This window comes from Neocloeon triangulifer, unplaced genomic scaffold, assembly GCF_031216515.1.
Source record: "Neocloeon triangulifer isolate White Clay Creek 2 clone unplaced genomic scaffold, ASM3121651v1 ptg000011l, whole genome shotgun sequence".
Classification (NCBI taxonomy): Eukaryota; Metazoa; Arthropoda; class Insecta; order Ephemeroptera; family Baetidae; genus Neocloeon; species Neocloeon triangulifer.
Window position 1 is genome coordinate 3,048,091 of NW_026775553.1, and position 27,305 is coordinate 3,075,395.

At 40.6% G+C, this 27,305-nt stretch overlaps 2 protein-coding genes across 4 annotated transcripts; one reads left to right on the forward strand and one right to left on the reverse strand.

Annotated features, from left to right (window-relative positions):
• The first annotated feature begins 4,305 nt into the window (after positions 1–4,305).
• On the forward strand, positions 4,306–17,839 carry LOC132196112 (putative phosphoenolpyruvate synthase). 3 transcript variants are annotated; one of them, XR_009441731.1, is made up of 29 exons: positions 4,306–4,464; positions 5,702–5,842; positions 5,902–6,059; positions 6,116–6,251; positions 6,314–6,503; positions 6,558–6,668; positions 6,797–7,021; positions 7,133–7,257; positions 7,321–7,477; positions 7,705–7,894; positions 7,957–8,102; positions 8,376–8,453; positions 8,512–8,682; positions 8,733–8,880; positions 9,180–9,303; positions 9,354–9,505; positions 9,748–9,875; positions 9,944–10,115; positions 10,553–10,720; positions 10,772–10,906; positions 10,961–11,045; positions 11,409–11,647; positions 11,708–11,868; positions 12,343–12,570; positions 12,646–12,730; positions 12,863–13,082; positions 13,199–13,273; positions 13,949–14,053; positions 14,111–17,839. XR_009441731.1 is itself a non-coding variant. In XM_059618533.1 (28 exons), exons 1-28 carry the CDS (start codon positions 4,413–4,415, stop codon positions 13,445–13,447), a joined length of 4,083 nt encoding a protein of 1,360 aa, XP_059474516.1. In that variant the 5' UTR covers positions 4,306–4,412; the 3' UTR covers positions 13,448–13,503. The 3 variants fall into 3 exon arrangements, 1 of the variants encoding a protein (XP_059474516.1); XR_009441732.1 differs by having other exon boundaries at positions 14,114–17,839; XM_059618533.1 differs by lacking the exons at positions 13,949–14,053; positions 14,111–17,839 and adding an exon at positions 13,365–13,503.
• Positions 13,498–26,245, reverse strand: LOC132196111 (dynein axonemal heavy chain 3). The gene is made up of 36 exons (XM_059618532.1): positions 26,055–26,245; positions 25,798–25,994; positions 25,449–25,732; positions 25,247–25,391; positions 24,978–25,189; positions 24,727–24,926; positions 24,166–24,606; positions 23,201–24,107; positions 22,952–23,145; positions 22,765–22,893; positions 22,262–22,709; positions 22,060–22,210; positions 21,844–22,004; positions 21,505–21,786; positions 21,329–21,443; positions 20,842–21,268; positions 20,611–20,791; positions 20,381–20,548; positions 20,096–20,322; positions 19,862–20,036; positions 18,837–19,805; positions 18,277–18,779; positions 17,894–18,222; positions 17,700–17,839; positions 17,237–17,597; positions 16,794–17,179; positions 16,548–16,739; positions 16,333–16,494; positions 16,143–16,279; positions 15,252–16,080; positions 15,032–15,189; positions 14,820–14,979; positions 14,576–14,764; positions 14,104–14,520; positions 13,938–14,051; positions 13,498–13,879 (listed from the first exon to the last, which is right to left on the reverse strand). Exons 1-36 carry the CDS (start codon positions 26,171–26,173, stop codon positions 13,697–13,699), a joined length of 10,392 nt encoding a protein of 3,463 aa, XP_059474515.1. The 5' UTR covers positions 26,174–26,245; the 3' UTR covers positions 13,498–13,696.
• Between the last annotated feature and the right edge of the window lie 1,060 nt (positions 26,246–27,305).

The following is a 27,305-nucleotide window of genomic DNA, read 5'->3' on the forward strand; positions in this document are numbered from 1 at the left end:
AAATTTCATTCCGAGAGGAGAAGAAGAGCAGCCAGCGCCCCTATAATATTTTTACATCTTGTTCTGCCCGACGTCAGCGACTCCAGATTGCAATAAAGCAGAGCTGGAGGGAAAATATATAAGAGTGCATTTCGCATTTCTATCCAAGAGAGAAGAGACTCTTCTCTACTGCTCATTTGCTCACCAATCAAGTCCAGAATTCGCCCGCCGGAGTTGGCCGAGCGAAAGAGAGAAGGGCTCTCTCTGTCTCAACTTTATACTTCTTGGGTGCTGGTGGAAGAGGGAGCCGCGCCCCGGGCCGCTGATTTGCAACTAACCCTGCGAGAGCGAGAGAGAGAGAAAGAGCCTCAGACGAATGATTTACGCGACTTTTCGGCGCGGCTTGTTTTTGCCGAAGAAAGAAAGAAAGTTTGTTGGTCGGCTGGAAATTCACTCTCGGCATAACTGCGCGCGAACACGACTCACCCTCTCATTAGCCACATCTGCTGCCCACGGGCTATAAAAGCACCATCGCAACACCCCGCCGCATTATACATTCTGTACAATTTCATCTTCTCTCCTCCGCCCTTGTTGCAAAAATCGCCTGGCCGCGCCCGTTGCGGTTTTAATCAAAACTCTCCCAGGCCACGCGTTAAAAATGATTGCGATTCGACACGTATACCAGAATAAATATGAACAAAATAAAAAGAAGAGGCTTGGGAGAGCTTAAAAGTCATCAGAGGAATACATTTTTTAATCGTTAGACTGCTTTATGCTTGCCACTTCTGCTAAAATTCTTCCTGAAACAGTGGTCTCTATAGATATTTCACGCCCAAATTACTGTTTAATTTATAAATTTTATAATTTTGCATGAATTAACTGGAATAGACACAAAAATTAGCAGAGTCAATCCCAGAAATGTTTCTATGTACACATATTTTAATCACCATAGCTATATAAATAGATCAAAAATTTTTTCATCTTTGTATAATTGTTTTTCGTCTTAAAAGAGACCTATCAGAAAGAAAATTTTTGCTAAAATAATTATTTTATATAAATTAAATTTATTTAATATAATGAATAATAATTACATTTAAAAACAATTTAAAGCTTAACACTAAAATAAATATGCATAATGTATTAAAACATTATACATATATGTATGTACATGAATAATTGTTTTTTATTGAATTTTAATTGCTCGCTGTTTTAACCTCTCCCACAAATTGAGTTCCTCAAAAAGTTTGCTATCTGCCACAAAATAAAGTAGATCTCACAATATAATGACATTTAATTTCTATTCCAGAGAGAAATTCTCACCTGAGCGCATTATAAGATTATTGTGAAATGTGAAGATGTAAAAAAAAAAATTGAAAAGAAGCTTTTGGATAAGTTTTAATCTTCTTTTGATCTCACGAATTCGCAAAGCCTGGATCCTTGTGGCGCACTGACCCGCTTCTTCTTGCTCTTGCCTTTCATTGTCAGCTCGACAGTGTAATTTTGCGAGCGGTGCTGCAGCTTTGCTCGTTATAAATGCATGCGATATTCAAATGCAATCCCCCAAAGCGCTGGAGAGATAATAAAATATTTCACCAGCTGTCGGCGTCTCGTTTAAAAGCAGATTCAATTGTATTATGCAAAGAACGCTTCAGAAGAAAGTCAGAGGATTGAAAAGAAGTTGGCGGATATAAAAATGCATTGGCAAAGTTTGCGATGGGCCCTTTATTCACGGTGCCTATCTTGATATTGTTGTCAACTTTGTCTATAAACAAGAACGACTTGGCGCGGCGCATAAAAGGTTAAACTTTTCGGTGCGCGCCATTTTTCCCCGGTACAATTTCGGCTTTTACGCCCAACTTTTGGGCGCAGGTACTTTTATTTTGGCGCAAACGGTAGTGGGAGGAAAGTGGCGAGTGCGTTTTGCTTTAAATAGCTTGCTTCGAGCACCTGTAATTCAAGATAGAGTGATTTTCCTCATGTGCCGCGAGCGACGGAAAACTTATGAGATAGGAAAAAAGGGCCCTCTGTATCTAAAACGGGAGGAGGAAAGTGGGCAATTGCCAAGCCGGATGGAAATAATATCATTTAATGCGCTGAAAGTTTTGTTTTAAGCAGCACCAATTTAACCATGAAAATCCTTTTAAATGAATATTTATGACGTCTGTTTATATAGAAGCCTCTTTAAATGAGTTTTAAAATAAAAATATGAAAGTGTGGCTCTTCAAGATTCTGTCTGAATGATGTTAAGCAAATTTTTCTACATTATGATTCTGTATTTTCTTAAAATAATCAAAATAAATAAGAACTTATCTGGTCTTTGAATTTTTATTCAAGATTTGGTGATAATTGATATTTGAAAATCAAGATTTCTGTTCAGTACTTTTTTGATAAATTTAAAATGACAAATTTTCAGATCATTAACAAAAATGAGGAATCGTAAATCTTAACTCTCAAATTGACCGGTTGATTATTTCAGTTGTTCAGCGAGACGCTTCTGTTTTTTATTAGGGCCTGCACAGATAAAGAAGCGCAAAAGATAAGTGGTCCCCATAAGCGCATTTTCTCGATGAGGTGCCGAGACCCTTGAGCGACCGCCACTCATTCGATTTACGACGTGCAGATTGTCAAGTAAACAGCACGTTAAACCGCGAAGAGATTTCTCGCGTCATTTTTCGCATCATTAACTAGCAAAATAAAAGCTCCATTGACTTCCCTCACCATCAGCTGGAATGGCAGAGAAAAAAAATGGTAATCGGAAGGTGCTGAAAAAAGTGAATTTGCAGGCTTAATTTCCTCATCTGGGCGATTTCTTTGTTCGCAACCAGCGTAAAAAATATTAAACTCATGTTTTAGGATTTGCAAATTCAGAGTGGGCAACAAAACCAGCCCACTGAGATAAAATGCTAATCAATTCAGCCTTTTGTCTTTGCGATATACACACAGATTTCGTTTCTCATAAAAAGAGCAGACACTGAAATTCAGCGAAAATAGACGTGGTGGGCGATAAAAGAAGCTCCTCTCTTTGTGCGAGAACGAGACTATGCGGCCGCGCTTATCAGTTTATTGAGTGCGGGTTTAAAGAGTTGAGCGCGCGATAAGCACCGGCCGCGTTTTATTCCTCTTAGCGAGCGCGTCACAAATAGATAAGGGGCTGCTGGGTACGTTTAGGACTTTTGCTCGGAGGTCAGCCGTGTGAGTCACTGAGTAAGTAGCGTGAGTACAAGTTCAATGGGTGCATCGAGCAACCCCTTTCTCGTTTGGGGGCGCAAAACATCATGATTCGATCTCGCGTCTCGTCGTTTTTGTGTGCGTCAGAATCAGAGACGCACGTTATGACCTGCATTTTTTGTTTACACTCTTTGTATGAGTGAAAGACAGGAGATAACAGTTTGAATAGAACTGGTTTATTATACATGAAATTTTCTAATCTTGGCCAGCCTATCTTGTCTTCGTCCCAACCTGTAATTTGTGATTTTTATAATTCGCTTTTTTCTTATATTACAACAGAGTGAAGTAAAAGAATGGTAGAAATAGTAAGAAAATCCCACAATATATAAAATTACATAATATATTTTATTTTAATTCCCTTTTTACAATTTATTGCTTCAAAAAATAGCATTAGCAATTGTAAGATTTTAAAGTTATACGTTTAAAAATTAAAGTAAATTACATATTAAACATCCTGAGAAAATATTTGTGCATAAATTGGTTTTGTTTTAAATTTTGTGTTTTTAAATTTTAAACTAAATTTTTAAGTAATATTTTATTTATTTAATAATTTGAATAATTAAACAGGTTTTTCAAATTTTATATTTTATTTTTCTCGTTAAAATCATTTTGTTATTGTTCATAGAAAATTTTACTCTTCATAAGACGTGCATACTTCGATATTGTCATTATATTTAAAATGAATAAAATAAAATATCAAAATAAAAATAATTGGCTGATCAGGAATAAAACGCCTTAAATGGAAATTATTAATAATGTAGATTTTAAAGCTTATTACCATATATTTAATCAAAAAAAGTTAATACTGATTGTTGATTGGTAACATCCTGCTTGATTTTGCCATCCCCGGGGACAAAAAAATCAATGTTATCATATCCGAAACACGCCTTCGATCAGAGCCACTTTTTGCAACTGCGGAAGCAAGTTGACCTTTTTGTATTTTGACTTGTGAGTGAGGCATGGACCGTGCGAGCGAACCGCGTTTGATTTCCCAGCGGAGTGCGGTATTAATTAGACGCTTTGTCGAATGGATTTTTGTTCCATTCGGCGGTGCACGCGTGATTAATTTCAGGCGATAACATCTTGTTTGACAGTCGATTGGCCGATTCGTTATCAGAGCGAGCGGGCGGGCTGTGCTGCGTGGGCATTTGGCAGCCTGTCTGCCGCTAAATCATTTATTTGCATCTCATTCAGTGCTGCATGTGATGACCACTATCGCTGATTACTATGGAGTCAACACGCTCGTCCAGTACGCCGGTAAATGCAGTTCTCGCGGCCACGCGAGCTTTTCAATTTGCCCGCTTTTGCAATTAATTGAAATCGGTTGCGTGCTTTGCGTTTATGTGAACGGCCCTCCATTAATTGACTCTCGATTGCTGCCTCTGTTATTTGAGAGGCGTTTCCAGCACCGCAAGCCTCGTTTGCTTATTGCTTTTAGAAAATGTGTAATTAATTACAATCTGCATGTTCTAAGAAAAAATTCGATGAAGATAGGGGATTTAAAACTAATTTTCTCAAAAATATGTTAAAAGTCGTTTATTCATGATTTGGTTACACTTAATCTGTTATTCATTAAGAAGAAAACAATTAATTAAATGCTCTTTTATCAAAAATTTAACTTTCATTGCACTTACAACCTAGTGGGTCAAACGGAACCATCGTGCTATTGACTTTTAATTGAGAGGTCCCCGGGTTATCGCCCTTGAAATGTTTGTCTGATATCGCTCGTACCGTTCTCAAGCGGGTTACACATTAAAAAAAAAAAATGAAATGTGAAGCTTAGATAAAATAGAAAAGGTGCAATTGCTTATGTACATTTATTGATTTCTAGTACAAATTTTTCTCCTTCTTTCGCAAATATAAAATTTTTTTTTCGCAGAAACTTTGTAAAGGAAATTTTAGTTTATCTCAGCCGGCGGGAAAAAAATTTTTCCATTGCGTTTTTCTCATCTATCAATTCAGCTGCTTCAAAACATAATTTTTTTTGTCCTGAACTTTCTATGTTTTGATTTTCTGTATAAGGAAAACATTCACATGCTAAAATTTTTTGAGAACTACGTTTATGACGTTATATTGTGACCAATTAAATTAAAACTTAATTATAATTATTTGTAAATATTAATTTAAAAATTGTCTAGGTCTAAAAAAGTTTTTTTTGCTTTTTAATCAAAATTTTCTCGTATTCCGGGAGCTCGTACTAAGAATATGATTTTTATTTGAAGCAGCTGATTTTATAGATGAGAAAAACGCAATGGGAAACATTTTTCCCGCCGGTTAAGTTAATCTAAAATTTCCTCCCGCTCAAAGTGCGCTAAAGTTATATTGCCCAGCTAAAATTTGTCCCACCACTATCCTCCCGGGACAAAAGTCATCCCGGGGGGAAAATCTCAAGTAAATGTCCCCCAAAATTTATTGATAAAAATTGATATTACCTAAATTTTTGTTTAAAATTACCATTTAAAACTAAATAAACTACTCAATGATTTATTTCAAGAGCTCATAATGGACTGGCTGATTGATGAGGTGATGCTGGATGCAGCGATGCTGATCGCGCCCATCGCCATCTACATCGTCATCAGGCACATTTTGGTCGAGGACACCGATGACCCTCGCAGGGTCATTTACACCCAGGCAGGTGCGCACAATCCCTGCAGGAATCAAATTTTTTATTGTAACTTTTGCATTTAAAAAAAGGATGGAATTACTACATCAAAAAGTTTTGGGCTCGCTATTGTTTGGGAAAACGCTGGCCCGGCGAAGAGCCTTTGGAGAAGAAAAAGGAAATTTACTCGGTGACCGCCACTCCTTACGAGACCAAACTGGAAACTCCGCGAAAAATTAAAAAGGACATGGTACAAAGGATAAAAATGGAATTAATTTATCTGGATAAAAAATTGTTATTTTTAAGGACATGGACAGTATGACGATATTTGGCTGTGATTCAAAAGGTACCACGCTGAAATTGAACATAGTCCGAAAGTTTCAACATTCAGAAGTTTGGGTTTATCTGTCTCTTCCCAATGGTGCTGTCTATCAACTTCCAGGTACGCATGTTTTTACTTCTTCAAAATTGAATTTTCAACCATTTTCTTTTATTCCTGTGCAGAACACCCGGACACGACGTACCTAAGCGGCCAATGGCGGCAGTTCGAAGCGGCCGACTTGAAATTCACCGCGATCGAGCCGATGCGAAGATGGCGAATAACTTTTAATGGCACATTACGCAAAGGTGTTGCTAATGAATGGCGATTAGAACACGACGAGGCCGCGCTGCTGCACGTCAGATTCAATTTCATGTAATGTCTACGCCAACTTTTTGCATAAATCGTTTTTTACAATGTTGCGTGCAGATGGACGGCGTGCAGCGATTACGTGGAAACGAGAGATTCGTGGGACAGCACGCTGCTGAGCGAAGCGTTAGCCAGGGAAACGTGGAGAGACGGCGACTGGCTTGACATGGTGTGAGTTTTTTTTAAATAAAATATTGATTTAAAAATAAGTGGAAAAGTTAAAATTTAAAATCATCAATATTTTAATTCAATCGAAAAAAATCACTTTTTTAATTTGAAATTGTGGAAATTTTAATTAGTTTCATGGAGCCAGAGGGATATGATCAATTTGGTGTCATGGATGGCATTGTGAAAATCGGCGCAGATGACGAAGGGTCGCGCCTTTACCTCCGTGGCGTGCGTCAAAGGCGATGGGGCGAAGTCAACGAAGCGAATTTGTTACGGAGCGTTCGCGTGCACGGTGTGGCGCCTGACGGATGCTTTTTCACGTTAAACACTAGTTGCAGGCGCGACGGACTCACAATGTAAATACAAATTTGATAAATTCTTTATTTACAATTGTGTTTTGATAGCTTCGCTCACTGTTGCAAAACAATTTAATTGTGCAATTTAAGGCAAAAACCGTTTTTCCACAGGGCAAAATGGGGTCTGGTGCGCACCCCAACGGGCAGGGTTAACAGGGTGGACAAAAGCAATTTCGACCTTGCAAATACAGGCCATCACAAAAATTTGCCAGGCCAACTCAAGTTGAATTTCTCAAGTCAGTTAATTAATAATAATTTGTAGAAAGCTCCAAGTTCTAAAAATTAATTTCATGTTTTAGCAAATTCTAAAAACTACATCGTCAGCGTGCAGCTTGAGGAACGTTCTGGTGCCGTCGTTTACAGCGGTCAACCTTGGAGACAACAGACGTTCCTCAGGAAGCTGCAGTTTGGGATCAATGGCTTGCAAGGCGTTGGATTCACAGAGTTTGCGTATTGGTGAGACGATTTGTTTTAGTTACAAATTCAAGTTTGTTGACATGTCAACGGGCTTTAATTATTCATTCTTTTACAACAATATTCTTAAAAAGAACTTCAATTCTGAAACTAAAATAATCAGTAACCATTAATTTTTCATTAAAATATCTAATTTTAAAAATAAATTAATAATTAATACCTAAAGAAGCAATTTAATTATTTTTCTTTGAAAATGTAATAATTTAAAGGTATAGAGGGCCTTGCAACGCAGAAAGGCCTGTGCCCGTCACTTTTCTGCGGCCCAAGAAGTGGGACTGCTTGAGAGACGGCCACGTGCCTCTGGTGTGCGACCTGCGGGAAAAGGCGGCGCAGATCGAGACTCTGGTGGGCGGAAAAGCGCTTTCGCTGGCGCTGCTCAAATCACTTGACGATTGCCGAGTATGAAATTGCCTTCTTTTTGCCTCTTGGCCTTCCATCCACGGTTTATTTTGATTCCTCAGTTCGACGTCCCCAGCGGCTTCTGCGTGACCAGCGAGGCGTACGCCAGGCAGACTCAAACCTTTCCTCTGCTTCAATCGGCCGTCGATTTGCTCAAAGATGCGGCCACCGGCCAAAAGGAGCTCGAACTCAAATGCGTCTGCCGCAAGTAATTTCTGATTACAAACCGTACACAAAGACGAAATTGGACTTTTCGTTTCGTTAACCTAAAAAGCAATTATACATAAACTCCAATTCCAATAATCGGGTTAAAACTCGCTAAATAAAAATTCCGCGCTAACGATCCGTTCAAAACTTTAATTAAAGAATTAATTTTTTTAAATATTATTGTCTTACTTGTAATGTTTTTTAGTAATAAAAATCAGATCTTAGAGTAATGAAGAAGATTTCCACCACCTTATTTAATTATCAAAACTTTCAGAGTGGCTGAAGCATTTGAAGTTACAAAACTTTGCCAAGATGTGACAAATGTGATGGAAAACTATTTAGATAAATACAGGTATTTATTGATTAAGATTTTTCTTGCAATTGTAATGAAAAAATTTTTAATTTTGCAGTGACGAAACTATTTTTGCCGTGCGTTCATCTGCAATTGGAGAGGACTCGGCTGACCTCTCAAGTGCAGGTCAAAATTCAACAATTTTGGGCGTCAAACGTCAAAACGTCGCTCAGGCTGTGATGAAGTGTTGGGCCTCCCTCTTTTCCGAACATTCGGTCATGTACCGATGGTAGTCATAAATGACATCTTAATATTCTCCGTTTTAATCATTTTGTTCAGGCAGCATGGACAAGAATTGGACCCTGGGATGGCCGTCGTGGTGCAGGTCATGGTTCCCGCGAATGCCGCGGGAGTTCTTTTCACGCGGCACCCCTTTACCGGAAACCCGCGACAAATTGTCATCACTGCCAATTATGGTCTGGGAGAGGTAATAAAAAAATTTATTGCTGATAATTATTAAATTAACCGTCTACATAATGCATTTACAAGGAACCCTAAAAAGTATAAGAATTAAGTCAAATTTAATTTTCATATCTATGCTGATCGATTGGAGCAAACTCGGATCATGATAAAATAAAATTATTAAAGTGAATTTTAAATGATGAAGTAGTTTTTGTAATAATTATATTTTTTAATGCAAAAAAAATGCTAAATTACTGCAAAAAAGTTTCCTGTTGATGTCAGCCAAAGAGTGAATTTGACACAATTTTCTTTTTTTCGACGCAGAGCGTCGTGTCGGCGAGCGCTGAACCGGACACAGTTCTGATCTCACGCAGCCGGAATAACAATAGCCTGAAGATCGAGCAAGTGCAGATTGGCTCGAAAAAGGACAGCATCTTTCTGTCAACGAGTAAGGAAAATATTAGAAAAAAGGGAAAATTTGACCGTCTGCTCTCTCAGGTGGCGAGGGCACCGAAAGTATTAATATTGCCGACGAGCAGAGGGAAAAATTGTGCTTGAGTGACGATCTGCTGCTCAAACTGGCCCAAATTGGAGAGGCCCTCGAGAGGCAATTCGGTTCGCCAAGGGACATTGAGTGGGCTGTTCTTGAGGTAAAAAAAATCAGTAAAATTATTTAGATCAATTACCGGTGACCCCTTTTAGTTGACGTCAGTTTTTAAAATCACAATTTCAATTTTAGCACATCAAACAATTTGTAAAACCACAACATTTGAGCAAATCTTTAGAATTTAATTTGAAATAAAATCTCATATTGACACCTCCATCCTTATTTTTCCTATTTTTTTAATTTCAATATATTAATATTCGTGTAACAATTAAAAAAATTGTTCAGGACAAGATTCATCTGCTGCAAGCACGTCCCATCACAGCCCTAGACTCTTGGACTGACTTTGAACTGGAGCACGAGCTAGACATGCCCATCGTCATGGACAACGACATTCTATCAATCGCCAACACTGGGTACGTGCACAGACCCGCGCTTGAATGCTAATAATAATTGGTGCAAAAATCGATTTGACATGCTGCAGTGAGGTGTTCCCCGGTGCAACGAAGCCGCTGACCCAGTCGGTGTTGACCAGGCTGCTGGACCTGGAGATCCAAGAACAATGCATCAAGAGGAACAAAAATAGGTCCTTCTGCAATCTATACCAGTCGTTTGTTGGCACCACTTCAAACCACGTTGTTATCAGCGTCATCAACGTGAGCTCTCTTTCTCTCTCCATCCTTTTTTTTTGTTCGCATGGCACTCTCGCAGCCTTTCAAACCAACTGCGTGCTTGACAATGGGCGCTCAAATTGAAACTAGCGCTAATCTCCATTTATCTAGTTTATTAATTCGCCCATGGGAAAAGTAATTTGTAGACTGGAATTATTTTTTTTAAACTCTCAATTATATTTGAGTGTCGTTTTTTTCTGTAATTTTGTCAGCCCACGGAAGGAAACGCACTATGCTTCCATTTCAATTTGCTTCTAATTTACATCAAGAGCGCCTGTGAGATTGATTATTATGCAGCCTGCATAACTCTGCAGACGAGCTAGTTGCCTAACTGCTTCAGCAGCACTTAATCGAAATTTTTATTAAAACACGCTTCACTTTTTTTACGACGACATACCACTCGAAAGTTTAATTAATTGCAGACGGTGCTGAGCAACCTTGATGAAAAAATTGGGACCACCAACAAAGTGATGGACCTGGCTGTGTTTGGCCATTTGGTCACCGACGAGCGCCTCCACTCGACCGGCGTGCAAAGGTTCGGCTACATGAGTTCTTTCACGAAATTCCTCACCATTTACGACATGCTTATGGTACACTCCGCTTTTTATTCGATTGTTGCCAAATTAAAAATTCTCACATAGGACACGATGTCTGCCGGCAAAGTAGAAAAATCTGGCAAAAGGGAGGTGCAGAATTACAAAGTGAGCCACTCAAAAAATGCCAGCGCGGAAGAGCTGATGAGCGCTATTCAACAAAGTCTGCCTCACTTTGTGAAGGTTTGATTATAATTTTTTTACTCCAGGCTCTTTTTGCTCAAAACAACTCTTTAGATTATTAGAATGCACGGCCACATGTCCAGGGTTAGCATTTTCACACAGGTCGCTGCCATGTCGGTTCTCACAGAAAACAACGATGGTAAAGAATTTTTTTTTTTCTAATTTTGAGGTGTTTTGAGGCTAAGATTATTTTAAAAGTCAACTGTTTTAAAAATATTTATTAGTTTTTTTCCCATCCAACAGTTCATTTTGTTTTATCTGATCCATCATTTGATATAATTTATCGTATGACCAACACAAAGATATAATTAGTTATTTGTTAAATTTCAAAATTATATTATAACTTTCAGCTACTGTTTTATAATTGATATTTATTCAAATTATCATTTTCTTCACTACAAAAGAATATGCTTAGTTAATATAAATTCTTTTTCATTTTAAAATTTACAATCTCATGTTTTGTTTTCTCCTAGATTTTTATTTTATTTCAATTTTTACTTAGATTGGTGCACAGATCATTACACCGACATATCTTTGCTGCTCTCGTCATGTTCGAACGTTGAGTCGGCCGAAATTCCGAGCCAGCTGCGCGAAATAGCTGCCATGATCGCCGAGGAGGATTCTGATTTTTTCACGTCCGCCGAGCCGGCGATCGCTTTTAATTGGATTCTGAAGGAGTCGGAAGCGGCCTCCAAATTCACTTCATTCCTCGAAGCGCACGGCCACCGGTCCATCAGAGAGGTCTGTCTTGTCGCCGCTATAAAGCTGCAGACGAAAATTGAATTTGTCTCGCTTTCGCAGTTCGAGTTTCACACGGCCACATGGGGAATGAATCCGGAGAGCCTCATCAAAACGCTGCAGGCGCTGGTCAAGAGTCCGCACCCCGCGCCTGAAAATGCCATATCCCTGTCGGTCAATGAGACCTGCCAAATTCTCAAATCGCCAACCAAAGGCGGAACAAGGCAAGATTGCAAATTTTTTATGGAATGTAATTGAATCAAATAAGAATAAATACTATGAATTTTAAAGTCAAATGGGAGAAGTGTGCACCACTCATTAAGCGAAAAAAAATTAGCTATTTAAATTTTTGAAATTTTTAAGGAAAAAAATTTAAAGGCTCTGGGAAAGAAAAATTGTTAAAATCGATAAACTAAAGAATCTTCTTAAATGAATAATTTAAAAATATTGTCGTATCAAAGAATTTTTATCAAATTAACTAATTTACACATTTGTTTTTCAAATAATTTTAATTAAAATAAAGTCTAATTTTAACAAAACAATTAAAAGTTATAAAAACCAGTTGTGGTGATCTCAGATAAAAGCGAAAAATTTTTGCTGGTATATTTCACATTATTCTGTCAACAAATTGCAATTTCACCTCAAACGAAATTAAAAACTTGCCTATATTTTGTAATAATGTTAGTGTTGTATTTCAGACGAGCCCTGCGCTTTTTACTGCCGCACTGTCGGACGGCGGTAGCGCGCCGAGAAAAGTCGAAATCTGGATTAATTTGTGCGGTGCACGTCTTACGAACGGCGTATCGGCGTTTAGCTCGATTATTGGTGCGTGAGGGTCGTCTACCTGAGGCGGACCTGCTCTTCTACATGACCAACCACGAGATCAGCCGTTTGGTGAGCCATCGAGACCCCGTGCTGCTTGCCAAGTAGGTCTTTTGCAGAATTATATCATCACACTTGCAGTAGAATCCCTTTTCTGTTATACTTAATTAAATCTGCAGGGCGGCAAGAAGGAGACGGCTTTGGCACCACTGGGAGAGCTTGAAGTACGAGGAAATTTTCTTCGGGGTGCCGCGACCAGTCCAGGTGGGTTAAATCCTTCTTTGCATGTGGTCAGAGAGAAATATCGCATTAATTAATGCCTGCAAAACAACACGATTTTTTTCAAGAATCTATTTTAAATTAATGAAAGTGACTTTTTTATTTTTTCTTATTCAGGAACAAGAAAATTCTATGGTGGGAATTCAAACGATGAAGGCGACGCCAGTGTGCTCAGGGGTGGTTTTGGGCCGGGCTTGCGTTGTCTCCGAGCTGAGCCAGACGGCTGACATTGTGCGCGGCGACATTCTCATCACCCACTGCACAGACATCGGCTGGAGTCCCTATTTCCCTTTGCTGGCCGGCATAGTCACCGAGCTCGGAGGGCTCATATCTCACGGTGAGTGACACACCAAATTTTCTTTCTCTCCGGGGACTTTGATCGGCCACCGATAAACCCACACGGCTCCGGCCTTTTCTCTAACCTAATAAAATTGTCATGTCGTATGTGTGTAGGAGCCGTAATTGCCAGGGAGTACGGACTGCCATGCATCGTTGGAGCGACAAACGCAACCCAAATCTTCCGCACAGGTTAGTAGCATCAAGTTTATAATTTTGTCTACCCAAAGGTGACTGAAAATTTAAAACTGAACTGATGACCTTTTTAACATTATGTTTACAGGAGACATAGTAAGACTAAACGGGTCGCTAGGAGTTTTGGAGAAAATTTCTGATAAGCCACTCGTGGATATAAATGATGATTAATAATTATTATGTTTAACTTCAAAATAAATTTATATCAATATTATATTTTTCTGAAATTGACCGTGTTTATTTAAATTTTGAAATACCATTCAAAGTCTCTAAAAATTATTATTATATAAAAATAAGAATTACTGCATCTTTTTATTTAATCTAGCATTATTCAAGTTGTTTATATTATATTAAAATTAAAAATATATTAACAAAAATCAAAATTTATATTTTAGTCAACAAAAGAACACACTGTTTAACTTAATCGTCAAGCTGGCACAAGGCTGCCACTCCTCTGTTGATCCAGTGATTCTCAGGTTTATCACTGGGCAGCTGCACTTCCATCACAAAGTTGGTCGAGTGGCCAGTGGTGCTCAAGATGCCACGCCGAGCACTGGTTTTGTACACCGGGCATCCGTAAATCGGCCTTGGCTGGAACTCAGCCTATGAATATAAAATTCGATCAATAAAAACATCAACGCAAATGTTAAATTTGTTTTACCCTAATTCCAGGCTTCAGCCAAATAATTGGCAGTTGATCGAAGAGGACTTTGGGCAGACTTTCGTCCAGCAGCCCTGTTTCTCGGTTGAAACGCGCCCCCTCCAAGAAAAGGCCCTGTGTGTGCCCAAAATAATTATCAAAGCGATTCCAGATTATCTTGACTTACATTGCAGTAGGCCCCGATTTTTGGTGCGTCGCTGGCAGTGTCTGTGTCTAGGATGTCAAACTCGAAGCCCACAGCATCGATGGGCACTTTGAAGAATCGAGCGTAGTTCTGCATGACGCCTGTCAGGAAAGACTGGGTGAAGTAAAATCCGGAGATCCAGTAGACGTTGGGCGCTCCAAATTTGATCCAGTCGTCAAAGAACTGAAGCCTCTTGAGAAGGTCGTTGACATAACTGGCCAGAGGCTTCAGTGATGGGTACGACTTGGCCAGCCAGAACTGAGGCACTCGACCAAGAAGGAGGCTGCCCTGAATTTCCTCAAGCTCAGGGGTCATCACCACTTGACCTTTGATGGCCTTTTGCATCATTGAAAGCGAGGAACGAATCCTGCTGGTCAGTCTGTTGAACCTGATGAGCTCCTGCACCAAAAAAGAGAATTGCATTACGGAATATAATTTAATTATTTCTTATTACTTGGCGCAGGACAGTGTTCATGGAGTTGTTGTAATCGAAGGGGAACTTTTCGCCCACTACCTTCAAGTTGAATCCGTCCGGCATTCTCTCCAAAATGTCTTCAGCAATCTCGTGCAGAACCTGCAGAGAAGCGCCTCCAGCGCCCATTCCACCAATGCTAGGTTGAGTCTCCAAAGCTCCATTCAAGAACTAACAATTGGAATAAGTTGCTTCCGTATAATTAATAATTGTGATTTTATTTTACCTCATTGGTCTCTTGCATTTCCTTTGTGATCTCGGCATTCTCGTGGAGGCCAAACAACTCGGGTCTAGCAGTGAGAGGCATGGCTTGAATGTTGGCAATGCAGCCTTCTTGCAGGGTGTTCTCTGGCATTGAGTAAACGCCACTATGGGAAAATTTGTAGCTGCAATAAATAATAAATCATTGCTGTGTTGTTTTTAATGGTTAAATTTTACCCAGCCTCTTCGACAACAGCAGATGACAGGAAATTGGTCAGGAGAGAAGCAATCAGGCGTCTGTCGTTGCCATCAGTGACTCTTCCTCCATAGAAACACTCAGAAATCAAATAGTGCAAGGCGTCGAATGGGATCTTTGTTGCGTTTTTGAGGAATTTCTAGAATTAAATATTTGTTTTACCAGAGAAAATTGACAAAATTCACAATCGATTTTGCTTACATCCATCTGCTTGATTGAAATATCAAAGTCAGAGTCGTTGAACTCGTACGGGATGTTCCAGCCCAAGGGCCCGAAGCTTCGTCTTTCCTGGACCATGGCGTGGAAAAGGCAAACGCCAAAGAGCAGCTTCTGGTGTGCTACAGACCGCTTGGACAGGTAGTCTTCAGAGCTGAGCGGCTCATTAAGGTACATGCGCATCATGTTCGAGCGCAGTCCCTTAGGCGCCTCGTTGGTCATTTTGATGCCGCTTTGAAGGATGGACACAGGGAATGAAGACGATGGGTAGCTGGTCAGCCACAGTCTGAAATCTTTGTCAGCTACGTCCGGTTTCAAAAGCTCGTTGCACAGGTGCTCCAGTTGAGCCATCCAACTTGTGGCCAGGTGGCAGTTGTTCAGGATGACCCAAGAGCGAGACTTGACGGCCTGCTTGATAGCAATCTCAGCCTTCTCGCCCTGACCCTTGCCCATAGAGAAGAAAATCAGCTTCTTGGCGTCCATTTCAAAGGCCAGTTGGTAAAGTGAGGACGTGGGATCGGAGCCCGCAGAAAGGATGAAGATGAGAGGAGTTGAGCAAGTGGAGTCTTCGAAGACTTTGCTCAGGTTGAAGGTTGGTGGGTCGACATATTTTGAACCAATCTCGTTGGCAATCAGCTTCTGGACAGCAGGGACAAGCTTGTTAGGCTTAAGGCACTTGATGACTGCCAGCCATCCCAGCCTGCAAACTTTGTCCATCGGTGCAGGAAGCGTCTTTTCATGGGGACTCGGGTCATTGAACCAATCCTCCCACTGCTTCACACTTAGTCTTACGCTGCTTTCGAATTCCGAGAGTCTATAAAGTGTGTGAAACATTGATAAAAACATTAAATTTCAAGCGTAATAATTAATATTTACTGAGCAATCATTTTTGTAGCCCTGCAAATGTCTCCCCACATCTTCTCAGTGAGCCACGAAGGGTCCGGATTTTCACTAATGTCGCCAGTTGCTCCAGTGGTGAGAAGGAATTTTAGTGCTTCTTCCTCAATAACACCCTAATCAAAAGAAATCAGGAATATTCGTTTAAAAAGGTATTTAAATTTCATACACTGAGTCGCATCATGGCCACACACAAGTTGAAGGAGAAAATGAGTTTGTGCTTCTCAAATAGAGATTGGCAGACGTTTCTGTAGAGGTTGTAGGTGAAAGTCTCTTTAATGACATCAAGCCACATTGATGGGTCCTCTGGCTTTTCTGCTGTTTTGATTGACTAAAATTATAATTAATTAGTAAAAATACCATTATAAGGTTGATATGTCTTACATGAACATAAAGGCTCATGTACCAATTCAGAGAGTACTGATACATTGGTTCCAAGCTTCCAAGAGCAGAAATACAGAAGAAGAGTTCAGAAGCGTGACGAGCTACAGTCAAGTAAATGGCCCTTGTGTCTTCGAGCAGTTTCTCCGTCTCTTTGGCTTTCTCTTGTTTTGCTTTAATTGTTTCTGACAATTTCTGTGCACAGCAAATAAATTATTTTTGCACCACGTTAATGAAAAATTTAAATACCTTCGCATTGGTAAGAGTGTTGATTGCCGTCTCATCCTCAAGAATGTCACCTTCCGCCTTGGAAAGAACGTCCAAGATCCTCCTCTCGGTCTCGACGAGTTCCTTCCTATTTTGAGCGCCTTCCACAATCAGAAGCTGCCGACACTCTTCCAGATCCGGCCTTTCTGTAGCCACCACAAGGCCAAGCAACTGATCCTCAAGACCCTGCGGCGTGATGGCAAAGTTAAGGAGCGTCACCATGATGGCAGTTTCGGGCAGGTAGTGAGGGTTTGACAGGCGAGTGGTCAGGAAAAGCTTGAAGTTTTCATTGTAGCGAACAACGTCGTTTCCCACTTTGATGTTCAGCATTCCACCAAGAACATAAGTTTGCTTGAGGAACAGAGGATCTAGAATTGAATGGTAATGTAAAATTATTCATTTCAATTTATAAATATTGAGCTCACTCAAAGCTGGGTCAAGTTCTTCACCGACATCTTCAATAAGAGCTGGATATCCACTGGTGATTGCTCTTTGCAGCTCATCAGTATATTTTGGACTTGACATTTTCAGGACTACCAGGTTGTAATCTTTGTATGCATTTTTGATCCAGTTATTGGCCTGACCCTGGGGATCGATGAAGAGAGGCCATCTGCCAGCATTGTGGGAAATGATGGCATTATCTTGGGAGAAGTCATCCACGGGCAGGCCAGCAATGGCCCAGTCTTGAATTTGCACAGGATCGCCCAGTGAACTGAGCATGGAGTAACTGTCTGAGCAGGGAATGTTGATCTCTTTGCACTTCTTGATCCATTTCTTTTGAATATCCTGGAACCAATTAAAAATTAATCAATCTTTGTTCTTTCTTAATCAGAACAAAAAATGAAAATACTTTTTTTCATACAATAATTTGGCAACTGCTCTATTTACCTTTCTGTAGTCAACAGAAAATGGGCCCAAGTAAGCAATGATTCCCACTGACAGGAGCATGTCTCCAACAACAGTGGCTAAGCGTCCTCGGTGGAAAGTTTCCAATTCAGCCCATCGGACTCTTTCCCCTCCGACACCAGCTGCAAAAGAAAATAGGTTAGCGCAGTAAAAAAAATTTCAAATAAATTTGTTACAAATAAGTTCTTCCGCCCTCTTCAGTTTGATAGCACAGAGTTCTTTGTCGGCCTCCAGCTTGGCTTGAATATCTGCTTGCTCTTGGTACTGGTTTTCAAGGACTTGCAACTTTTCCTCCAGCTTGCGAACTGTCTCCTGCTTCTCCTCAAGCAATCTTCTCTTCTCATTTGCGTCAGCTTGAACTTCTTCGAATTTCTTTTTGAGAGGGCCCACCACTTTGTACACCTCATTGTACTTGGAAAGGGCATTCACCCAAAGGCAAAGACCCTCACACGCAGCAGAAGACTTTCGAACCACTTCGACTTGAAAGTTGGGGTTGGTGAGATATCTAGAATAAAAAAAAAAAAATTAAGTGCATTTTTTTAAATCAAATTAATATTACTTTGTCCTGATTGTCTTCATTACGTCATCAGGGATGTTGTCTTTATCGTAGTTTTTCAGTGAGTCAATGAATTTCATGTCACCAAGCAGTTTCTGAGATGGTCCCCAGAATTCTTGCATCATTTTCCCGTCCGGTCCAGGCTTCCTCTCTGCTTTGATCTTCAACATAATGCAAACAGCCTCCATGACTGTTTTTACAGCATGAGGTGGATTCTTCATTGCTTTGACTACTGTGATATCAGCAGGTTTGATAGTGTCCAGGGCTGCGGCTGCTTCCTCAAGGGCTGGCTGAGCCTTTTCCAACTCAGTGTGGCACTCTGCCTCAAGTTTGGCCACTTCGGCAGCAGAGATTTTAGCAAGCTCTTCTTCCCCTTGGACGGTTTGCTTAATGGTGTTTGTATTGGTTTTCTCAACCTCCAAGGTTTCAATGAGGGCTGAGACTTCCGCAACTTTGGTCTTCAGCTGAACCTCCAGCACTTTTTGCACCTCTTGGAGCTCAGCGACCTGAATTATAAAGTTGTTTATGTACAATTAATAATTTTGGTATTTTTCTCAAAAAACCTGTTGTGAGGCAGAAGCGAGTTTTTCCAAACCACCGTGATATCCACCTACTTGAGCCTCGATTTTGTCTCGGCATGTTGCATAAAGGGCCTTGAAGCTGTTCAAAAGCTCCAGGAAAGAGGGTGATGTGATGTACACCCTCCTTTTGGTGTTGTTGAAGTACACCTGGCTAAGTTCCAGCACGTCTGTGTGGAAGGACATGCACATCTCGATGCAGCGGTTCTTGATTTGGTCGGACAGCTCTTTATCGCCTAGACCTCCGGACAAGTCAATTTCCTGCAATCGATCGTTGGCCACGTCCTGCAGCATGTCCTCAGGCCAGTTAGTGAGCCAGTCCAAAGTGCAGCAATTGATGAGGGAGGGGAACATGCGAAGTCTCTCCCTGAACTCCTTGCTGATGGGGGACATGGCCAACACAACATGCAAGTTTTGCTTTACGAGCTCGATAAAAAAGGAATATTGAGCAAGAACTCCTTGGCCGAGCTTTCTGCCTTGCTTCTCGGCAATTTTCCGAACCTCGTCAAGGATCACACCCTTATCTTCAGAGTTGTACAGGTTGGGAATGTCGCCAGTGTTGAGTAGCAAGTTGATGTCTTCTAAGAAAGATTCGTCGGCAACTTGTGTGTCCGAGAAAAGGAAGACGATTTGACGGCATTCTGCTCCAGCTCTTTTGAGCAAAATTCTGAGGTGGTCTCTCCACTCAGTCACTCCAAAGCTTTTTGTCATTTCGATCTCATAAATGTCGTAACCAGCCAAATTTGCAGCAAATCTGGCAACACTTCTGCGTCCACTTCCACCCATTCCCATTAGTAGGACGTGTCCATTAGCTTGCTGCAACACTCTGGAAACTCTGCAGATGTGGCCGATAGCATAGGGAGACATCACGAAGGACATTGGCGATCGAGCGGATTCATTGTACTCTCTCAGGAAAGACTCCAAACGAGCCTTCAGTTTTGATTCGTCGGGGATCTTTAAATTTTTGAAATAATTTATGATTTATTAAACGGAAATAATACTATTTTTACCTCATCATACTCTTTTGGGTAGGCATCAGGAATCATGAAATTGCCAAAATAGAGCTTTGACATGTTTTGATCGCTCAGCTCTTCTGTGGAGTCTCCAAGTTCTCCAAGAACGGCTTTCAGTTGTTTGCCAAAGCACTTGCTCACAGTTTCTTTGATGATGTTGAAAAATGTTTCTCTGTTAAAGATATTTTTATTAAAATGAATAGTGGGAAGGAATTGCTATTAAATTATTACCTTTCTTCAACTGAGACGAGTCGGTCGTAGAAAATGCGGTAGGCCTCGTGCGCCCACAATCTGATCAGTTTCTCCTGATCAGTCAGCTTTTTTGCCGGCACCATCATGCAGCCTTGGATCAGCCGGGAAATGTCTCTCAGGTTGAACAGGTAGTGAGAAGTTGAAGGCAGTGGTCTGAAGTTAGCCGATGCTTGCGCAAAAACCTCCATGCTTGCGACCACAAGTGCCTGTTGAAATATTATGATAATTAAAATAGGGTCTACAGCACATTTGAATTTAACATACTCCACCCAAAGAGACAACTTCCGAAGGAAAATGGCCCACAATCATGTTGGCAAAGATCTTTTCCACTGTAGCATCTGCATACTTGCCAACTCCGATGATGATGAACTGCCGCAGCAAACGATCCGTAATATCATTGTTTCCGGGCACAGCCATGGCCGACACAAGCCGCTTATAATTTAATTAAGTCGTGACTTTAATTTGTGTTCTGATGGGGATGGAAAAATTCTTACCACATCTTTGATGTACATGTTGGTGGTGTCAAAGTCGAACCAGTAACCGTGATCAAGCCACTGACGGAGAAGCTCAATGGGTGGCTGCGCACCGTAGTACTCTTTCTGGGGCATGTTCAGGTCGTCCACAAATACAACACATCTTTTGCCGTGTTCTGGGCCAAATACTCTCTTTGGATGCCTGCAAGATTCAAATAAGTTTTACGTTAATAAAATTAAAACAAAATTTACTTTGTCAGTTTGTCCATGATGAGGTCAAGAGTAAGAGCAGCCGAGGTGCGTGCAGAAAAGTTGACAACATTGCTGGTGCACTCCTCCGATGGCAATGACAGCAAGTGGTCCAGAGTGACGGCTGATTTTCCAGTTCCGGTTGGTCCCACAAAGAGAATGGGGAATTGACAGTCCAGGCAAGTTTTGAGGAAAAAAAGCATGCAAGTGGTTTCTGGCGTCATGACCAAAGCCTTGTTGCCACCGCTGTCTCCTCCTTCCAGTGTTTCTTCCCACTGAACCCAGCCGCCACTATCAGTGTAAGCCCAATCGTGAAGAGTGCCTTTGCTGGGAATCATCTGGTGGTCTGATAGCTCAAATCCTTCTGGCTTCTTACTGCTGTCCTTGAGAATTGCCCTGAAAGAGGCGTCAAAGAGCTCCCTTCCTTCAGCTGTAAATTTGGTTAAATGTCATTAAAAGCGAAAAATAAATTAAATTATAGTTAAAATACCAGTTAAGGTTGACCCAGCACCCCAAATAAGACAGAAAATCATCAGGCCATGCATCCAAGATATGGAAAAGTCGGGTTTTTGCTTCAGCATCCCAAGGAAAAGCCTCTCAAATGCCTAAAAAACCAAAGGTAAATTTGTATCGACTTTTTAATTTCAATTCACTATTGAGCCTTACATTGAACTGGTACATTTCAGACATCTCTACAAACTTCGGCAGCCCCTTTGTTGCTGCCAATGTTGGAGGGACAATCCACAGCAGAACTTCATGCATTAACTGCAACTGCTGTTCCTGCTTGGGCAGCAACTCCTTGAGTGGCTTTTCAATGAATGATTTGATCAGAGATTTCACTCCAAGTTGCATTGGGTCCATAAAGACCATGCCACAGCGAGACACAGTAGCAGGAGAAGCTTGATCAAGATCACCGGTTTCAAAAATAAGGTTCATTGTGTTGGACATCTGCAATTGAAAATTAAGTAGAGTGGGATAAAACCCCAAGCTTATTGGGAAAAATACCTGAACAACTTCACCAGACGAGAGGCAAAGTTTCTTATTGTCGTCCAGGACTGTGTTCAAATTCTCAACCCAAACAGCATCCACGGGTCCATCAAGGATGATCCACTTCCTCTCAGGCTCCTCTGATCTTGCGTAGTCACGGAAAGTGTTTGCCAAAACACCTAATAAAAATGCCATTTTTATTCAATCATATCAAATATAAAAAAGTAAAATTACCATCATGCCACTCTTGAGAGACTGGGTCAACAAATCCATACAATTGGTCACTGGTGATTGACTTGGTGCTGATAGTGCGGTAAATGACACCACTCTCGTCCATCTTTTTGTCAGGATTTTTAGAAATCCTAATCAGGGCAGCGCAGAGGCTCTGAAAAAATACTCAGTAGCAAAAATTGAATTAAACCTAGAACTTAATTACTTTAATGGCACTGCTCTTTCCTCCAAATGGTGGTCCGACCAGCATAAGGCCATGCCTAACAAGGATCATCTCAAATAGCTGAATCAGCTTTTCCATATACCAGTCGGTAGCTTGGAGGTTCCGCTCCTTCAGCTCCACCAAAAGTGCCTCGATTAGCTCTCCCCTGTCTGGTGGAGGCAGATCGACACCCGGGAACAGATCAGCAGTGATACCCTCAAAAAGTGGCACATCCTCGGCCAAAAACTTTGGCCTGTTCACATCAATGATGGCTCGGAGGACAAGTTTGGATTCGTCTTCCAAGCTCTGCGAACCGGATGTGTCGGCGAGCTTCAAGTTGCCAGCAGCAGTTAGGACTGACTTGACAGCTCTCATACCATAATCGTAGTGGGGCTGTGAGGAAAGCTGCTCGGAGCAAAGTTTGTAAGTCTGGACAATTTTTACAGCAAGCCTGCAAGTCAATTTTTGGTAAATAAAGAGTTTAAAGAAAAATCAGAAAAAATTACGGTCTGGCATTCTTGAATCCTCTTGAGTAAAGTGAAAGTTCACCAATCAAAGCGTAATCAGGAACCATCATTGCAACAGGTCGAAAAAGACGCTTCAAGTTGTCAGGGAGTTCTTGGCGACCAGCATAGCTATATTGAAGAACAAGATTTAGTTCAATGAATAATTTTTCATATTCCATAAAATTACCCAGGGTTCATGGTGATGATAGCCTGGCAAGAGGGATTCAGTTTAATTTTGCTGCCCTCAAAATCAAACATAGTTAGCTGCTTCATCTTGGCCTCTTGGATCATTTGAATTTGGGCTGCAACCACGGAAAGCACTTCCAACTCAATGCGATTGAACTCGTCAAAGCAAGCCCACGATCCACATTGTGAAATTCCCTGATTAAAGTGAAACAAATTTTCTACAATAAAAATTAAAAAATTTCAAACAAACCTTGAAAAATTTTCCCATGGCAACGTGATCTAGCTGGTCGGAGCAGTTGAAGACCACGCAATGCTTGGCCAAAGCCTTTGCCAAATCCTTCGAAGTCTCCGTTTTACCGGTTCCAGCAGGACCTTCAGGTGCACCCCCAAGGTACAGGTCCATGGCGCACATGAGAGTGCGATAGCATCTGTCAGTGAGAGGAGTGATGACCAGGCGAGGAGTGTTGCCCAGGTACTCGCAGCCGTAAGGCACATCAGTCTGCACCATCCTCACTCGGATATCATCATTCACTTTGTAGTAGCGCAGTTGACTGAGCCACACAAAGCTGTCGACACTGGAGACACCTTCTTCAATGAGCAGATTGACAACGTCTTTGGCGTGCACGTCAATTACAATCAAAGCTTCCAGGGTGATTCGCAAGCCAGCCGGAAGATCAGTGCGGACAAGCTCAACGAGCTCCGTGATTTGATCTTCACACTGCTTGTGGTAGGCCTTCAGCTGGGTACAGTTTCCAGATTGGTCTGCAGAGATGGCCGCTTCAACCTCCTTGGTCCACGCAACTGTGGCACCACAAATGACTGCTTGGCCAATCCACTTCTGCACCCATTCTCGTCTTGGTGTGTTCCAGTAGTCGTCGATGGACAGAATCACCTCTCTCTTGATGGAGGCAAACATTTCGCTTTCCGTCTCACAAAGCCACTTCTCTACAAGGCCTTTGGCGTCGGCAGGCTTGATGATGTTGTCAAAGCTGACCTTCTCCTTCTCTGCCGACTCCATTCCGACAATATCTTTATTCTCGTCAAACTGGAGTCTGTTGATGCCTTCAAAGAATTTCTTAAGATGGGGCTGCACCCTGAGTGGCTCTTTGGTTTCAGCCAAAATCTCCAGCAGCTCGTCGTTCGAGAGGAAGAAAAACCTGAATATTAAAACAACAAATTCACTACCACAGCTTTAAAAAAAACACTATAAACTACCTTGGGAAAGCAGCTCTTTTTTTCTCCAAATAGTCATTGACCTTCTGCTTGATGACTGAAAGCAAGGCCATGCACTCCTTCAAATCGTCCAACAGGTTCGCCTTCTCCGTAGCATCCAGCACAAGGTCGTGCGCCATGGTGTACTGCATGACCTTGACGAAGATCCGATTGACTCGCGAAAACTGCTGACCTTCTTGGGGCATTTGCTGTTGGATGTCTGGGGAGCCAAAGATTGGTTGCAAGTACATCCAGCCCTGCTGAACTGGAATCCAGACGTCGAAGATTTTTGTAATTTTCACGAGTCTGTTTGTCCACTCTTCCATCTCATCATAAAAGGGTTCAACAAAGATTGAATTGAGAAGTCTCTGTGACTTAGAGCAGTGCTCTTCAAGAGCTTCTTGGATCTTGTCCACTGATGACAAAATCTTCACTCCAGTGTCTCTGCAAAAATAAAATTGTTAACAAAATTTAGTGTGCTCTAATCATTATAAGAAGTAAGAAACTTGAAAAATTTCAATGTATTGAATTCAACTAAAATCAAGAAAGAAAATAGCATATTACTTGTAGTAATTGAGTTCAAATTGAACATCCTTCCACTCCTCTTTCATGGCATCAAGTTTCTGTTTGTCCTCAAACTCATTTGTAGCCACAATAGAAATATCTTCCATTGTTTTGAGATGATGAACAAGACCAAAATCGATGCTTGCTTGCAACGTAGCCAGCTGCTCCAAATCACTTTCAGTTCCAATTTCTTTTGCCATCTATTTACAATTCAATTTATATTTTAATTTGACACTTATAATGCAGCATACTTTGGTCCAATGTCGAGATCGCATCGCCTTGTTGCACATGACGTCCAAGAGCCTCATGGGGTCCTTCAAAGAGCTGATATTTTGGAGAATGTCTTTGGCAATTTGTTGTAATTCTGGATAATCAACCAAGCCATTGCGAACTTTTGACAAATTGTTCTTGAAATTGCCAACTTCGTCTTGCACTCTTGAAGAATCAAGTTCTGCAAGTGGACCTGCAATTACATAAATTTAGGGACCAATTAGGGACCCTTTCAAGCAAAGAATTATACCATTGAACCAGACTTCTCGTCGTTCGTAAAAGTTCTTACTGTTTAACCACAGCAAATAGTGAGGCTCAAACATTTCGGTGCCAGAACGGAGGAGTGGGAATTTTGTAGAGTCTAATTCCAACAGCACTTCATCTTTGTTCAAAGCCTATTTCATAAAAATTTCATAATATTTAAAAAAAAAAACATTATTTTCAATTAATACTTCAAGCTCAGATGACAGATCTTGAATTTGGTTCCAGATTTCAGCAGCTTTGCCGTATCTCTCTAGCAGGTTCTCAATGTTGACTTCAGGAACAGGTTCTTTCGTGAAATGTTCACAGGTAGCAATATGTTCCTTCAGCCTCTCCCCAAATTTGTCAACCTTGTCTTGCAAAACTTTCTCTTCGTCTGCTTTCCGAACAATCAGCTTATCCAAGTTTGCCTCCATCTCCCCTTGTGCACTGGCCCTGAATTTGATGACCAGCGTTCCGAGGGCAAAGTCGTTATCTATTAGTTTAATTATTTTACACAAATTTAGCCAAAATAAATTAAATTCTGAAATTTAACTTTACCCATCAAAGCATCGCTGAAGTAGCCGTATTTGGTCAAATATTCAAGCAGAGTTTCCACTTGGTCCACTTTGTTGGATAGAGAGGGCAAGACCTTTTCTTGCGAGGCAACAATGTCCAAAGAGAATTGCACAATATCTTTGATGGTGGTTGGCACTCTGCGCGCAGACTTGTATTTTGCTGAATATTCCTCCAGCAGCCTTTTTGAAAATTTTAATTTAATCTGTGCCTAATTTAAAAAAAAGATTTAAATAATTTACTTCTTGCAAGAATCACGTAGCATTTTCGTGATTTGGTTAACCGTCTCCCTAATGAAATTCTCGATGAATTTTAAAGTTGGATGCTTCTGGTCAATCATCGGCAGCTCCACTTGAAACATCCCCAGTGGGATTTTGGGTGGAATGGAGATGTATTTGTCTCGCAGTTGAAGATATTTTTCAGTGACTTTGCAAACATCCTAAAATATTCTTGGTGAGAATTTGAATTTCAAATTTTCAGTTAAGAATTTACCTCGATATCTAAGCCTTGTGTGGATACGATTTGGTCCTCAAAGCGCTTCTGGTGACTTGTTGTTTCTTTAACCAACTGATGATGGTCCTTATCGTATTCCTCGGCCCATTCCTCGACCTGCTTGTTTTCCAGCAACTTGTGGATTGCAAGCATAGTGGGCGAATTTTCAGGAAGGGCCTCGCAGCAGGTGAAGGATTCTTTCAAAAGTAAGTTTTCGGGATTGCCCCGGTTTGCTCTTCGTCGCTTCATAGTGCAAGCAGCGCAGCTGAAATGGCTAGGCAATCTACGAGGCGAATTTAAAAACAAGAATTCTTGCTTCAAATTCCATCAACAAGAACGTCTGCTCAGGTGAGCTTCCAAAGTTGGAATGATTCGAAATCTCAACTGTCAAACAATCAAATGACCAACAGTACAAAAATACTGCATAATATATTATGCAATATATGAGGTAGCAATTAAAAATTTTATTGTTGCATTTTACATTTAACTGTCAAACTTTCAACCGCTTTTACAGCCAAAAACTTTCAAATTTAAAAAAATAATTTTTTTTTTATAAATTCAGGTGCATTACGGTGCATTAATTTACAACCTAAATTATTATTGAATAATGCGTCAAAATTATAAATAATAATAAGGGATAAACAATAAAAAAAAATAATAAATGAAAATATTTAATTGAATACAATTTTTTTTTTATAATTTCAATGACGATATGACCAATTTTATTCTATCTTTATCTGCGTAATATTTTCAAAAAATCTAAAATGGGGCTGCGCAAATGGAAAAAAATTTCCGCATTAAAATATTCAAAATATTGTAAAAAAAAATTCATTTTACAGTTTTAAACACTATCTAAAGTTGCGATGCCGATACCAATAACACGGATTTTTGTCAGTTACAAATGCTCTGAGACTTGCGCCACCTTATTAGCCTCCTCACAAAGGAGTTCAATTCAAATTATATAAAAACGATAAAAACAACGCTAAGCCTTTGCCCTCTGC